General features: G+C 48.3%; 1 protein-coding gene across 11 annotated transcripts in view; it reads right to left on the minus strand.

Moving 5' to 3' along the window:
* Positions 1-2,729: 2,729 nt before the first annotated feature.
* ctnnd1 (catenin (cadherin-associated protein), delta 1) overlaps positions 2,730-13,824 on the minus strand; it is a 37,022-nt gene continuing 25,927 nt past the window's right edge. For 9 of the 11 annotated variants that reach the window (XM_088642705.1, XM_088642704.1, XM_088642708.1 and 6 more), the window contains 7 exons: positions 13,295-13,445; positions 11,023-11,215; positions 9,816-10,009; positions 9,501-9,554; positions 9,322-9,404; positions 8,727-8,823; positions 2,730-6,094 (listed from right to left, as the gene is read on the minus strand). In XM_088642705.1, coding sequence (XP_088498831.1) covers positions 8,761-8,823; positions 9,322-9,404; positions 9,501-9,554; positions 9,816-10,009; positions 11,023-11,215; positions 13,295-13,445 — 738 coding nt within the window. In that variant the 3' untranslated portion in view covers positions 2,730-6,094; positions 8,727-8,760. The remainder of the gene's footprint in view (positions 6,095-8,726; positions 8,824-9,321; positions 9,405-9,500; positions 9,555-9,815; positions 10,010-11,022; positions 11,216-13,294; positions 13,446-13,824) is intronic. The other 2 variants (XM_088642713.1, XM_088642707.1) reach the window with 2 other exon arrangements.

Genomic DNA, 13,824 nt, shown 5'->3' on the forward strand with positions numbered 1-13,824 from the left:
GTGGGCTGTTGAGTCAAAACACACCTGTGAACCGAGCGTAGAGTCGCACCCGAGTCTCTCGGTGACAGCAGCCGGAGCCCTGGGTGTGATGCTGATCTGGAAAACAACTGAGGGAACTCGTTAGCCACTCGATTGGTTCAATTAGTTCGTTGGTGTCCCAGATAGAAAATGAATAAAACAGCACTACAGAACCCCACCCGGATCAGAATGAGAACTGCACTGGACACCCACACTCGCTGTGCCACACGCTAACGGGGCAAAGGAACTGAATCTCTTCAGTCCTCAGAGGCGACGGCACTGGAGTTTGACTCGACCACTCCCTCTGCTGAAGCAGATCGAAGGCAAACTCGGTGCCTGCCGATGGCCTACAGTCGCCGAAACGAAGGGCAGGAGTGTTTCGAACACTGGCTGGTGTTCAGTTGAACCAGTGAACCTCCCAGCGTGCCCCTGGGCTGAGGGAGTGTCACAGGGCCCTCTCCTCCCTGTGCGGTCACCTCGGCTCAGTTCACAGTAGAAGCTAACCTGAACCACGAAGGAGACTTAAAAAAGTCATTTTTTTACATGGCAGCAGGCAAGGAAACCGCAGGAACCAAACAATAACTTTCTCAAATTATCAACAATAGTCAGAACCTTCCTCCTTGAATCCTGCAACGGGACTAACTCACCCGAGCTCATCGTCTGGAACCTCCACCATTACCTTAAAGACACCCTGCTCCCCGACAGACATTTTACACAATGTCGCATTACACAAAAACCAAACATGATTCCCACACCACTATTAACAATTTATGCATTTTAGATTTTCCTTTAAAAAATATATAGTCCTGTACATATACTGCAGGTTTTGGATGACTGTTTACAGTGTATGTAAATGGCTGGGGAGACTGACTGCTGCCCACAAGAGGGCACTGTGCAAACAGGCACAACCGTTTCCCAGGCTCTCAACTCGTACTGGACTCTGTCCTGAGTGTGGCTTTGAGTCAGAAACCACGATCAACAGGGACGCCACGAATACTGGAAGCAAGTACCCAGTATCCCAGTGACACTGCGGGCCGTGGGATGGGCCCCATCACAGGGAGGACATGGGGACCACATACAAACCCCACGCAGACAGCACCCCAGGGCCCCAGCGCTGTGAGGCAGCAACGCTAACCCCTGGGCTGCCCTGCCGCCTGTATTTCAAAACCGAAAACAGGAAAAACATGTCAGAAAAGCGCTTAAGGCAGGGGTAGAATCTACGACGCTTGGAAGCTGTTCCTAGAAAGGGTGAGCAGTAGATTATAGAGCAATAAGTCAGATGTTTATTCAATGTAATGGAAACTATTAAACTGAACTAGAGGATCCCCTACAGTATATGGCTGATGTCCTAGGAAAAACTCATCATGGATTAAGAAAAGGTAGGTCTCACCTAAATAAACAATGGATACACACAAGGCATCATCAAAAGCTTTCTAAAAATACCAGGTTCCCCATAACAGAGAATTGGACTTTAAATAGAAAACAGTAAAGATAATGGGTAAATGCTGCACCTGCGATAATATTATTAATGGAGAACCAGAGAGACCTGTACTAGGGTCACCGATTTATATAATTGACCTTTAGATCCTAGAACAGTCGGCAAGTCCAGTTTGCAGATCATACCAAACTAAGACTATTAGCAAACGTGGAAAATATGTCGAGACTGAGCAAACCATTTATGACATTTTATGCAGACAAGAGGAAAAGACATAGCACATTTAAAACGGACAACAGGAGGCACTTCTTTACACAAAGGGTGGTGGGTGTGTGAACCAAACTGCTTACCAACATTGTTGAAGCCAATACCCTCACTTTCCTGAAACGGGCTGGGTAACGTACTTAGAACAACGGACTTGACTGGCCAAGTGGCCTCCTCTCTTTTGTAAACAAATTTCTCCTGTTTGCAAGATTTCAGCTGATCCTATTTTTGTGTCCAACTCCGAGGGAGAGGATAGAGAACTTTTTTTCTTTAGATCAACCGGCACAACCACATTCTAGCCAAACCTCATCAGATCAACAGTTATCACGTCTGGGTCTGCTCAGCTGTGGGATGGGAGACCTCTGAGGAAAGCCTCGCGGTTGATTTTCTAATGGTTGCGATCAACCAGCATGGTCTCTGGTCCAGAATTGGCCAGTGCCCCAGTATGGTGTCCAGTGACACTCTAGTGTAGTAGATGGTGGCGTTCAAATGTTGACCCCAGGGTCCTGACTGCTAGTCATTACAGACAGGACGCTCTGAAAGAGCAGGGAGTTAAATCTCTGCAGTGGAGCTGCTGGTGCAGGAGGGGGCTGTGTGTCTGTAGGTGGGGCTGCTGGTGCAGGGGGGGGCTGTGTGTCTGTAGGTGGGGCTGCTGGTGCAGGGGGGGGCTGTGTGTCTCCCAGGTGGAGCTGCACTCAATTAGGGGTGGATGTGTCCCCTCCTATATGTGAAGGGCTTTTGTATCCTTAACAGTCAAAGAAGCTATAGAAATGTAAAGGAAGGACACGCAGATGAACCCATCTTATTTGAAACCCCTTGCTTTTTTCTGGAAGCCTGGTAATTGTTCAATGTTTAGGTAGACAGGCACCCTAAATTCCCTTACAAAATCTTTAAACTGCAACAAATTCCCTTAAGAGATGCAGGATTTAAACAAATTCCCTTCTAATCCCCTAAAATGTTTTTAAACCCATAAAAGCAGACTTAGGACATTTGGAAAACGGAGCCATGAACCTAGGCTGTAAAAACATCTTTATTTATAAAAAATTGTATTGCCTGTTACATATGCCACTGAAATTATCCAACTTACATGAGTGTAGGCAGACAGTTTAATTAGTATTGCAACAACCAAGAAACAGAAAACTGATTGCAGTCTTAATTAAAAATGCAATTAAGAGATGTGATTTGTCTTATTTAAAAGAAATTAGTGGTAAATGTTTTATTTAAAAAATGTAGTGTAGATTTTAACCAACACCTCCCCACTAAGAATTTTCCCACAGAAACAAAATACATCAGAAGATACAAAAATTAAAACATAATGGAATATTTATAGTTAAAATGTGCTTTTTCTTCAACTATTTCCAAGACCTAGCTCGTCTCTATCTGGTGTGGACAAGGAGTTCCTGATATGAGCACACCAAGATGAATGGCCTGTTTCTCTCCGACAGTCACCCTGCAGCCCAGCGTGGCCTGTCTCTCTCTCGCACACAATCACCCACCCTGCAGTCCAGCGTGGCCTGTCTCTCTCATACACACACAATCACCCACCCTGCAGTCCAGCGTGGCCTGTCTCTCTCATACACACACAACCACCCACCCTGCAGTCCAGCGTGGCCTGTCTCTCTCATACACACACAACCACCCACCCTGCAGTCCAGCGTGGCCTGTCTCTCTCTCACACACAATCACCCACCCTGCAGTCCAGCGTGGCCTGTCTCTCTCTCTCAAATCACCCACTCTGCAGTCCAGCGTGGCCTGTCTCATCCTGCTCATCACAGTACCTTTCCTTTTTAAAACTCTGCAATGCTTTATTTCCAGATCTCTGACAGGGGCTTCACAGAAACCACGTCTGGTGCATCTCAGTTTAATTTCTACTGAATTACTCAATTTAACAGCAGTGCTAGCTTTAAACAGAATCATGTTAAGAAGTAATATTGGATTAATCAGAGTTCAAAAGCACCACAGATGAGTTTTTTGTGACAATTATAGACAGGAAGCGAGATCACGATTGTAAGGCCTTTTAAGAAAACAAAAATTAACTTCTCTAACGAGCTCAAGAGTCTCTCACAATCACAGGTTTGCTCCACTGCATCGAGACAGGGGTTCCCAGTCCGTGTCCTGGGGAGCCCCACGCCTGCTGGGCTTTGCTCTGGCTGAGCTTCTTACTTAAATTGGTTCTATATTCCCCTGCGCCCTCCCATTTGAGATCTCTTTCAAGGTGCGTTAGTTACAGAGGTGACCTCCAAACCGGACTTCCAAAAGAGCTGAAGACAAGAGTTAAAATGAAACCCCACTGCTATTTGTGGGTTGAGCCACACAACAGGGCGCTCAGTTGGAACAAAGCCCCACAGGTGTGAGGGGGGCACCCCCAGAGAAACTGTGCCGCGCCGCCCTCCAATCCCGGAAATCACCAGGCCCTCTCTCATTCCCTCGGGAAGAGTGAGGGGGTCGGGTCCGCCTTCCTCCCGTTGTCCTCGGGGTCCCGAGACCGGATCGCTCCGCACCGGGGCAGCCCCCCAGCCTTGGGACCACAGCTGAACCCCCCCCACACACACACACAGCCCGCAGGGCACAAACTGGGCTTGGGGCTCTCACCGGGCCTCAAGCTTCACATTGTACTGGGAGGGCTTCTCAAGGCACTGGCCAATGCCCCCGGCCCGCGGGGTTTTGTCCCGGTAAAAACACCGGCAGAGAGAGAACTTCACGCCGGGAACACGGAGGCACGGAAGGTGGGGGTGGTGGTTTCGGAGAGCTGAAAAACGCCTGCTTTCCTCGGGGACGGGCTCGGAGCATGGAAACGCCACCCTGGGACCGACCCCGCCAGCGCCTCCAGCCCCGACTGGGAAATGTGAGATCGGAGCTCCGACCCGGAATTAAACCGGACTCCGGCCTGCTTGCTGATCCAAACCCCACTCCCAGCGTGACGGCCATTGCCCACGATTTATAAAGCAGAAGATGGGCGATTAACCCCCAACAAACAAAGTCTGGAATCACTGAAATTGTACACTACCCCCCTTCTCACCCCTCCCATCCCAAACCTACAGACTAACAATACTAAACCAGCTCCTGCCTCCTGTACATATATAAAAGTCAATAATTAGAAGATTAACCAATATATATATAAAATTAAACACACTAGAACTTGGGGAGGAAGTTATTTCAAATCTGTATTTATCTTTCAATGGAAAACAAAAGCCATCAACAACAAGAGAAATTAAAAAACATTTTTGCTTAAAAAAATAATCTGAATTAAAAGTCTGCCCTGCACTGGTATGAACAACAGCGGGCTCTAGTGTTCAGTGGGAACTGCAGCTTTCAGAGGGCAAACAGAGCGCTGTCGAGTCCTTTCTGGGAAACAGCGGAAAGGGAGAAACCTCCAAGAGGAGAAAACTGATCGTGCAATAAAAAAGGGAACTGAACTGCAGCCCCCCAGAACTCCAACTGACAGACACGATAATCAAAGAGACTTCAATGGAGGGCTAAAGCAGTAGCAGACATGGCCTTGCCCTTCAGTGTGCTTTGCTACTAGAGACTGACACTACTGACTTTACAAGAGGTGCAGCTGTCATGCGCCCATAGATGTGTTACTGAAGGCAACAGCAGACCTGACTAATGCACCGACTCAAGAGAGAAACATTGTGGTCCCCAAAACAGAACAAACAGATCAAAGAGCAGAAATCATCATGGAAGGGAAACTCTGTTCATACTGAGGTATGAAGGTACAGACAACTAGAACCAAAACTCATGAGAATGGACCATCCCTGCCATTGCTACTACCTTCAACAATTATAAAGTAATGGACACTGCTGTGCGTTTGCCCTCATTCGATGACTGACAACAGGATACTAGCAGGTCCAGCTACAGAAATAAATGATTGTCTCAAGAGAATTACTCTAAATAGCCTAATAAAATTGAAGCCGAAGATTGAGAATTCGAAAGTGAGTGTTCTCTCTCCTGTACGAATCCAGGATATTTTTACATAGCAGCGCGTTGCTGATCTCCAGGCAGGGAGCAAACAAACTCATCTGGGACTGGATATTTGACGAAACTGGCTGCGGCAACGATGGTGCATTCTGGGTGTTCTCCCCGCCCCCCCCCCCCAAAAGAATGACTAATGTCAAGTCTAAAACTGAACCGATAGGATGAGCACTCACATGCTCACTTATCATTGACACTAAGCAGCACAGTCTCCGGCCCCCCTGCGATGATGCGAGTCTGCCACGGTCAACTCCGGGTCACTTCGTTCAGAAAGAGAAGGAGACAGCAAAAGAGAGGGAGGGGTGATTTCCAGTCGTCCACATTGCTATTCTGTATCCCTCCGTTACCGGCAATGAGAGGGGATTAATGGGTCTCTCCTGGCCAGACAAATGATCAGTTTTTCTGTCAGGGGGGAGAGGGGAAAAAAAAAAAAGCTTTGTTAGCAAACCAAGTCAGGATAATGACGTGTTCAAACAAGAAATCTTTCTGGGGCTTATAACAGACTTCCAACAGACTCAAGCGACTGCCCTTGGAAAACTAAATGAAGAGGTAGGTCGTGCAAGAGCAGCGACAAATGTTATTTTAAAAGGGGGTACAATTAGGCACGTTCTTAATGTCGAGAATAATAAAATTAGATAGGCAGTCCATGATCTGGACCTGTCTTGAGCAGGGAAGACTAGGAGGAGACCCGATACAAGTGTTCACGAGGGTGCTGATACAGGCAACACTTGTGAACTTCTGCAGGAGGACACTGAAACATTAAAATGCATTAAAAAAAAACAGATGGATGAGATTCTAGTACTAACAAATAGGAATCTAGCAGATCACCTAGGACACTACAGCATATTAAGTGCAGAGGGTCACATCTAAGCCAAGTGGAACTGGGTCTCTATAGAGAGGCAATACACCAAGCAACGCCAGGGCTTGATGGGCATGCACTTGGTCAGGTGTACCTCACTGTTAACAGTGCCGCCATGTGGCTGGGCTGTGAACTTGTCATGTTGTCTGTGTGCCTGACACCTCAACTGAGCTGTGGGACATGGGCGAACAAGTCAATAGGCCTCCCTGCTGGATCAAGCCTGTATAGGACTACAAAAGTGTACCAGCTGACTTAACTGGAAATTTCCCAAATCTGGGGGCTTAAGAGGAAAAGTACCTGGCACTGGATAGCCAAACACCACGACTGCACGCACCCAAACACACAAGTTAAAGATGTGTTAGTAAATGAGTCAACAGTTACATGAAGTTAGATATGACCTAGTATTAGTCTATCACTGAGAGAGAGGGGTTAATACAGTCCAGACACTGACTGGACACTACAGTACATTAACACTGGACTGAGAGAGAGGGGTTAATACAGTCCAGACACACTGACTGGACACTACAGTACATTAACACTGCACTGAGAGAGAGGGGTTAATATAGTCCAGACACACTGACTGGACACTACAGTACATTAACACAACACTGAGAGAGAAAGAGGTTAATACAGTACAGACACTGACTGAACACTACAGGACATTAACACTGCACTGAGAGAGAGGGGTTAATACAGTCCAGACACACTGACTGGACACTACAGTACATTAACACTGCACTGAGAGAGAGGGGTTAATACAGTCCAGACACACTGACTGGACACTACAGTACATTAACACTGCACTGAGAGAGAGGGGTTAATATAGTCCAGACACACTGACTGGACACTACAGTACATTAACACAACACTGAGAGAGAAAGAGGTTAATACAGTACAGACACTGACTGAACACTACAGGACATTAACACTGCACTGAGAGAGAGGGGTTAATACAGTCCAGACACACTGACTGGACACTACAGTACATTAACACTGCACTGAGAGAGAGGGGTTAATACAGTCCAGACACACTGACTGGACACTCCAGTACATTTAACACTGCACTGAGAGAGAAAGAGGTTAATACAGACACTGACTGGACACTACAGTACATTAACACAACACTGAGAGAGAAAGAGGTTAATACAGTACAGACACTGACTGAACACTACAGGACATTAACACTGCACTGAGAGAGAGGGGTTAATACAGTCCAGACACACTGACTGGACACTACAGTACATTAACACTGCACTGAGAGAGAGGGGTTAATACAGTCCAGACACACTGACTGGACACTACAGTACATTAACACTGCACTGAGAGAGAGGGGTTAATATAGTCCAGACACACTGACTGGACACTACAGTACATTAACACAACACTGAGAGAGAAAGAGGTTAATACAGTACAGACACTGACTGAACACTACAGGACATTAACACTGCACTGAGAGAGAGGGGTTAATACAGTCCAGACACACTGACTGGACACTACAGTACATTAACACTGCACTGAGAGAGAGGGGTCAATACAGTACAGACACACTGACTGGACACTCCAGTACATTTAACACTGCACTGAGAGAGAGAGGGGTTAATACAGTCCAGACACTGACTGGACACTACAGTACATTAACACTGGACTGAGAGAGACAGGGGTTAATACAGTCAAGACACACTGACTGGACACTCCAGTACATTAACACTGCACTGAGAGAGAGGGGTTAATATAGTCCAGACACACTGACTGGACACTACAGTACATTAACACTGCACAGAGAGAGAAAGAGGTTAATACAGACACTGACTGGACACTACAGTACATTAACACAACACTGAGAGAGAAAGAGGTTAATACAGTACAGACACTGACTGAACACTACAGTACATTAACACTGCACAGAGAGAGAGAGGGGTTAATACAGTACAGACACTGACTGGACACTACAGGACATTAACACAGCACTGAGAGAGAAAGAGGTTAATACAGTACAGACACTGACTGAACACTACAGTACATTAACACAGCACTGAGAGAGAGGGGTTAATACAGTACAGACACACTGACTGGACACTACAGTGCATTAACACAGCACTGAGAGAGAATGTACAGACACTGACATGACAGAGGGTGACCATGAGTGAGCAATGTGCTGGCGTACTGATGACATACCATGCTGACACATGCAGTGCAAGGAAAGGTTAGTCTAACCATCATAGGAGTCAACCAGAGGGAGAGAGCCCTTACTGCCCCCACCATACACACCACCCTGAGAGTGAGACAGGGGAGAGAGAGGGAAGGGTCAGCAAACAGAGAAAGAAAGATCAGCAAGTTAGTCCAGGTCCTGAAAATAAAACTGCGTTTGCCACAGTCCCTGCAAGACAGTCAGTACCTGAGCTCTGTGCAAGCCCCACACTTGCAAGAATGTTATATGAAAGTATATGTACATTTGGCTCTGACTGGCTGTGTGCATTCAGTATGCAAAGTACGTTAATTATGATTGTGTGCACCTCTCAAAGTCAAAGCTTTATTGGCTTGAACAATAAATTACAGGATTGTGAAAGCAATAATTAGCAAGACATTCACTAATGGGAACATTAGAGGCTCCCTCTGTTCCTCAGGCTGTGACAGAGATCACATACTGGGCTGCAGCTCTATTGAGTTTCAGGTCAGGTCTGCCTGAGTCCAGTGTCTATGTCCAGGCTGTGGTCACTCTTTGGGCTGTCAGGACTGGACTGGACTGTGTCCAGCGTGATCATGCCTGTACCTGTATAGTGTCCCGGTCAGACAGGTCAATGGAGCGCTCCAGAGTATGGGTCCGGTCTCTCTGGTCCAGTGTGGAATAGGCATCTGAGAGAGAGAGAGAAGGAATGGGGCACACATATCAACAGAGGGAGGAAGTGAGAGAAATAATGGAGAACGAGGGAATTAGTCTTTCTGACTCACCTGGTCCCATATCGTTCAAGGGGATCATGTCTCTGTCCCTGTCCCTCTTCTCTCCTGTGGATGACCCAACACAAGTGTCACACACACCTATACCTGCTCAGCTATTCGCAAACTGACAAGCTTTTATTCAATGGGGCAGCAGAAACGCGCGACAGAAGGAGATACCCGTCACCTCGCGCAGGACAGACGCTGTGTGGAGCCCCCCCGACGGGGAAACAGAGGAGTCCAGCAAATGGTCAGGTGGCAATCTGCACCAAAATCCCACAGCTTCCCCTCTCAATGACAGGACCGCAGCGTCACGGTGACCGACGTTACCTCCTCTGTCGATGAGGGGCAGGGTGCTGTCCTCGTATCCTGCGTTGTTGTTCCGCGTCGCCTGGGGGGTCAGGGTCACCATGAAGTCGGTCTTCTTCCAGCCGTCCTTCTCCAGGGGGCGCCGCAGCTCCTTATAGCCCCACACCGTCTGCAGGACCTGCCCCGCCCCTCTCACCTCTCGGTCAGACCGGTTACTGCAACGAGAGGGCAGGCCCGGCCTCGTCACCAGGAGCAAACTGGACAGAGGGGCCGCAGTGAAGGACGCAGCCCGTCACGCCTGCCCCAGTTCACTGCAGTCCCACAGCCTCCAACTAAACAGCTGAATCTCGTTCACTTTTGCTAACTTGCCAGCAGCCCCATCAGCCTGCAGCTCAGCAGGAGTGAGCCTGGTCAGTACCTGGAGGGGAGACTCCTGGGAAAGCTAAGGCTGCTGCTGGAAGAGGTGTTAGCGGGGCCCACTAGGGGGGGCGCTCACCCTGCGGTCTGTGTGAGTCCTCATGCCCCAGTATAGTGACAGGGTCACTACACTGTAAGAAGGCACTGTCATTCGGATAAGAAGTAAAACCGTAGTCCTGACTCCCTGGGGTCAGTAAAAATCCCAGGGTGTTTCTCAAAAAGAGTAGGGGTGTTACCCCGGTGTCCTGGCCAAATTTCCCCCTGGCCTTTACCCATCATGGCCTCCTAATAATCCCCATCTCTGAACTGGCTTCATCACTCTGTTCTCCTCCCCACTGAGAGCTGGTGTGTGTGAGCAGACTGGAGCATCATCCAGGTGGGGCTGCACACTGGGGGTGGTGGAGGGGATCTCCAGTGTCTGTAAAGCACTGAGTGGAGTGTCCAGAAAACCATTATAAACTTATAAGGCATCACTAATTATAACTTAGAGGCTTGGATTCTTGTATCCTGTCCCCTCCCTGATTTCTGTCTCAAAGTCTAGCCCACAGACTTCTTCAGAACCAAAAGTGAAACTAGAACCTGAGGATACAACTGGAAGCCACGCAGGAGAGCATTTAAACCTGACAACAGGAGGCACTTTACACAGGCAGTGGTGGGAGTGTGGAACAAGCTGCCAAACCACTGTGTTGAACCCACAGTTCTGATCCCATCCTGCTGAACCTCACCCCAGTGAGCCCCACAACGTTACCAACACCTCATCCTGAGCTGACCCACCCCCCTCGCCCCAGGTCGGCCTGCCCCACCCCCTCACCCGTCCTTGTTGATCAGCACCAGCTTCTCGATGCCCCCGGCCTGTCGCAGCGTCTTGGCGCCCTCCAGGTTCCTGACTAGCACCTCGTTGAGCGTGCTGAGGATGGACACGATGGTCTCCTCGGAGAGAGCCTTGGCCGGCTGCTGCTGGCCGCCCGGGAGGTTAGAAACGAGGTTGGGAACAGCGTGCCTCCCTGAAAAAGAGAGAGAGAGGGGGGTTAACCCTCTAATCCAGAGAGCACACTGGTTGCCGAGTACACACTGGGAGAGAGAGGACCAAGGCCGTGGGGTGAGACAGGGCTGCGGCCTGAGCCCAACACTGTTCAATATCTATATCAACGAATTAGAAGGAATGTTGGAGCAGTCTGCAGCTCCTGGTCTCACACTACACGACACAGAAATGAAGTTCCTGCGCTATGCAGATGACCTGGTCCTGCTGTCGCCCACAGAACCTGGCACTGCTGGAGCAGTACTGTCAGACCTCGGCGCTGACAGTCAATCTGGACAAGACCAGAGTTATGGTTTTCCACAAGAAAGCCAGACCTCAAGGAAACAGGTACAAATTCACACTGAACAACAACACATTGGAGCACTCATCCAGCTACACATATCTCGGTCTCACCATCAGCTCATCTGGGAGTTTTGATCTGGCAGTGAAGGCACTGGGGGAGAAGGCACTCAGGGCTTTCTACGCAATAAGAAGGAGGCTCTTCAACATCAACCCACCAACAAGAATCTGGCTCCAAATATTTGAGAGTGTAATCCAACCCATTGCCCTATATGGCAGTGAAGTGTGGGGTCCCCTCACGGACCAGGATTACACTCATTGGGACAAAAACCCCACAGAAACTCTGCACATGGAGATCTGTAGGAACATCCTCCATGTGCAGAGAAAAACGCCTAAAATGGGTGCAAGGCAGAATTAGGCCAGTACCCACTATTGATAAACATACAGAAAAGAGTATTAAAGTATTAGCTACACCTTAAAAACAGCAACCAAAATTCCTACCACCACAAAGCCCTGCTGAGCCAAGAGGTGAGCCCAAAACAGAGCCCCCTGAGCCAGCTGGTCCTGAGGCTCAATGACCTGAGCCACACCAACACCAGCCAGCCTCAGGGCAGCAGTGCTAGAGCATCAAAACTCAGACTCAACCACATCACAGATCAAAGAGCAATATCTCACACACTGGGACACACACAAACTGGAATGCTACAGAACCCTAAACAGACAATACACACTAGCCGAATATTTGACCAAGATAAGAAACAGCAAAAAGAAACAGACCCTGAGGAAGTACAGGCTCAGTGACCACAGCCTGGCCATAGAAACTGGGCGACACAGGCAGACCTGGCTGCCCAGAGAGGACAGGCTGTGCTCCCACTGCCAGCGGGGAGAAACAGAGACTGAGGTGCACTTCCTACTGCACTGTGACAGATACTCTGGGATTAGAGAAACATTCTTCCCTAAATTCAGAAATCTAATCCCCGAGTTCCCAAACCTGCCAGAATCACAACAAATCCCAATCCTACTTGGAGAAGGAGGAGGGAACTCAGTTGAACTGGCAGCCCAGTATGTGATCCCCTGTCACAGCCTGAGGAACAGTGAGTCTGTCTCCCAATAATGTTCAATATGTTTACAGTACACAAATATTTTATGATGCGTCTTTGTTGTAAATGTCTGTAGATTTTATTTAATTTTTTGTTTCATGTTAATTTTATTTTATTTGCTTTGGCAACACTGACTGTACCCATCGGTCATGCTAATAAAGCACGTTGAATTGAACTGAAATTTACACAGGTTAACCCCCTAATCCAGAGAGCAGACACTGTTGGGTACACACTGGGAGAGGGAGACGGGTTAACCCTCTAGACTGCAAAGGTGGCACTTTGAGAGAAAAAGACACCAGTGGGCACCAGAAATCTAGCAGGTGTGGGACTGAACTGCATGTATGAAGACCCCAGAGTCACAGACCCAAGGGATCCGTCTTCTCCAGAACAGAAGGCAGATGACTGCAACTATCTGGGATCCAGGGGAACTCCAATGAGCTACCGTTGCACTGTCCAAAGAACAGAAATCCTGCTCGGAAAACTACATTCCTGTAAACCACACAAAAAATCACTCGCGTAACTTTCCTCAGCAGCTACAAATCTGGTTCTTACTAGCCTCCGCGTGTCGACAAAACTGTCCAACTTCAAGCCAATTCTGAGCAAAGTGTTCAGTAAGCCAAAGCACGGGGATGCCACTGACAGTCTAGGATTGCGGGTAGACTTACCGATGAGTTCGCGGTTGCGGGTATCGATGGACAGGTTCCTCATGGCGCCAGACATCGCTCTGACTACACGGTCATTGTTGTGAGAAAGAAGCTCTGCAATCAAAGACAGACCCTTCTCCTGGCGCACCATGGACCGGATATACCGCCCATACTGTGGAAGAAAAAGAGAGGTTTATATAGTACATTAACACTGCACTGAGAGAGAGGGGTTAATACAGTCCAGACACACTGACTGGACACTACAAGACATTAACACTGCACTGAGAGAGGGGTTAATACAGTCCAGACACACTGACGACACTCCAGGACATTAACACTGCACTGAGAGAGGGGTTAATACAGTCCAGACACACTGACGACACTCCAGGACATTAACACTGCACTGAGAGAGAGGGGTTAATACAGTCCAGACACACTGACGACACTCCAGGACATTAACACTGCACTGAGAGAGGGGTTAATACAGTCCAGACACACTGACGACACTCCAGGACATTAACACTGCACTGAGAGAGAGGGGTTAATACAGT

Source organism: Lepisosteus platostomus, chromosome 8 (genome assembly GCF_059453375.1).
Source record: "Lepisosteus platostomus isolate fLepPlt1 chromosome 8, fLepPlt1.hap1, whole genome shotgun sequence".
In the NCBI taxonomy this organism is placed as follows: Eukaryota; Metazoa; Chordata; class Actinopteri; order Semionotiformes; family Lepisosteidae; genus Lepisosteus; species Lepisosteus platostomus.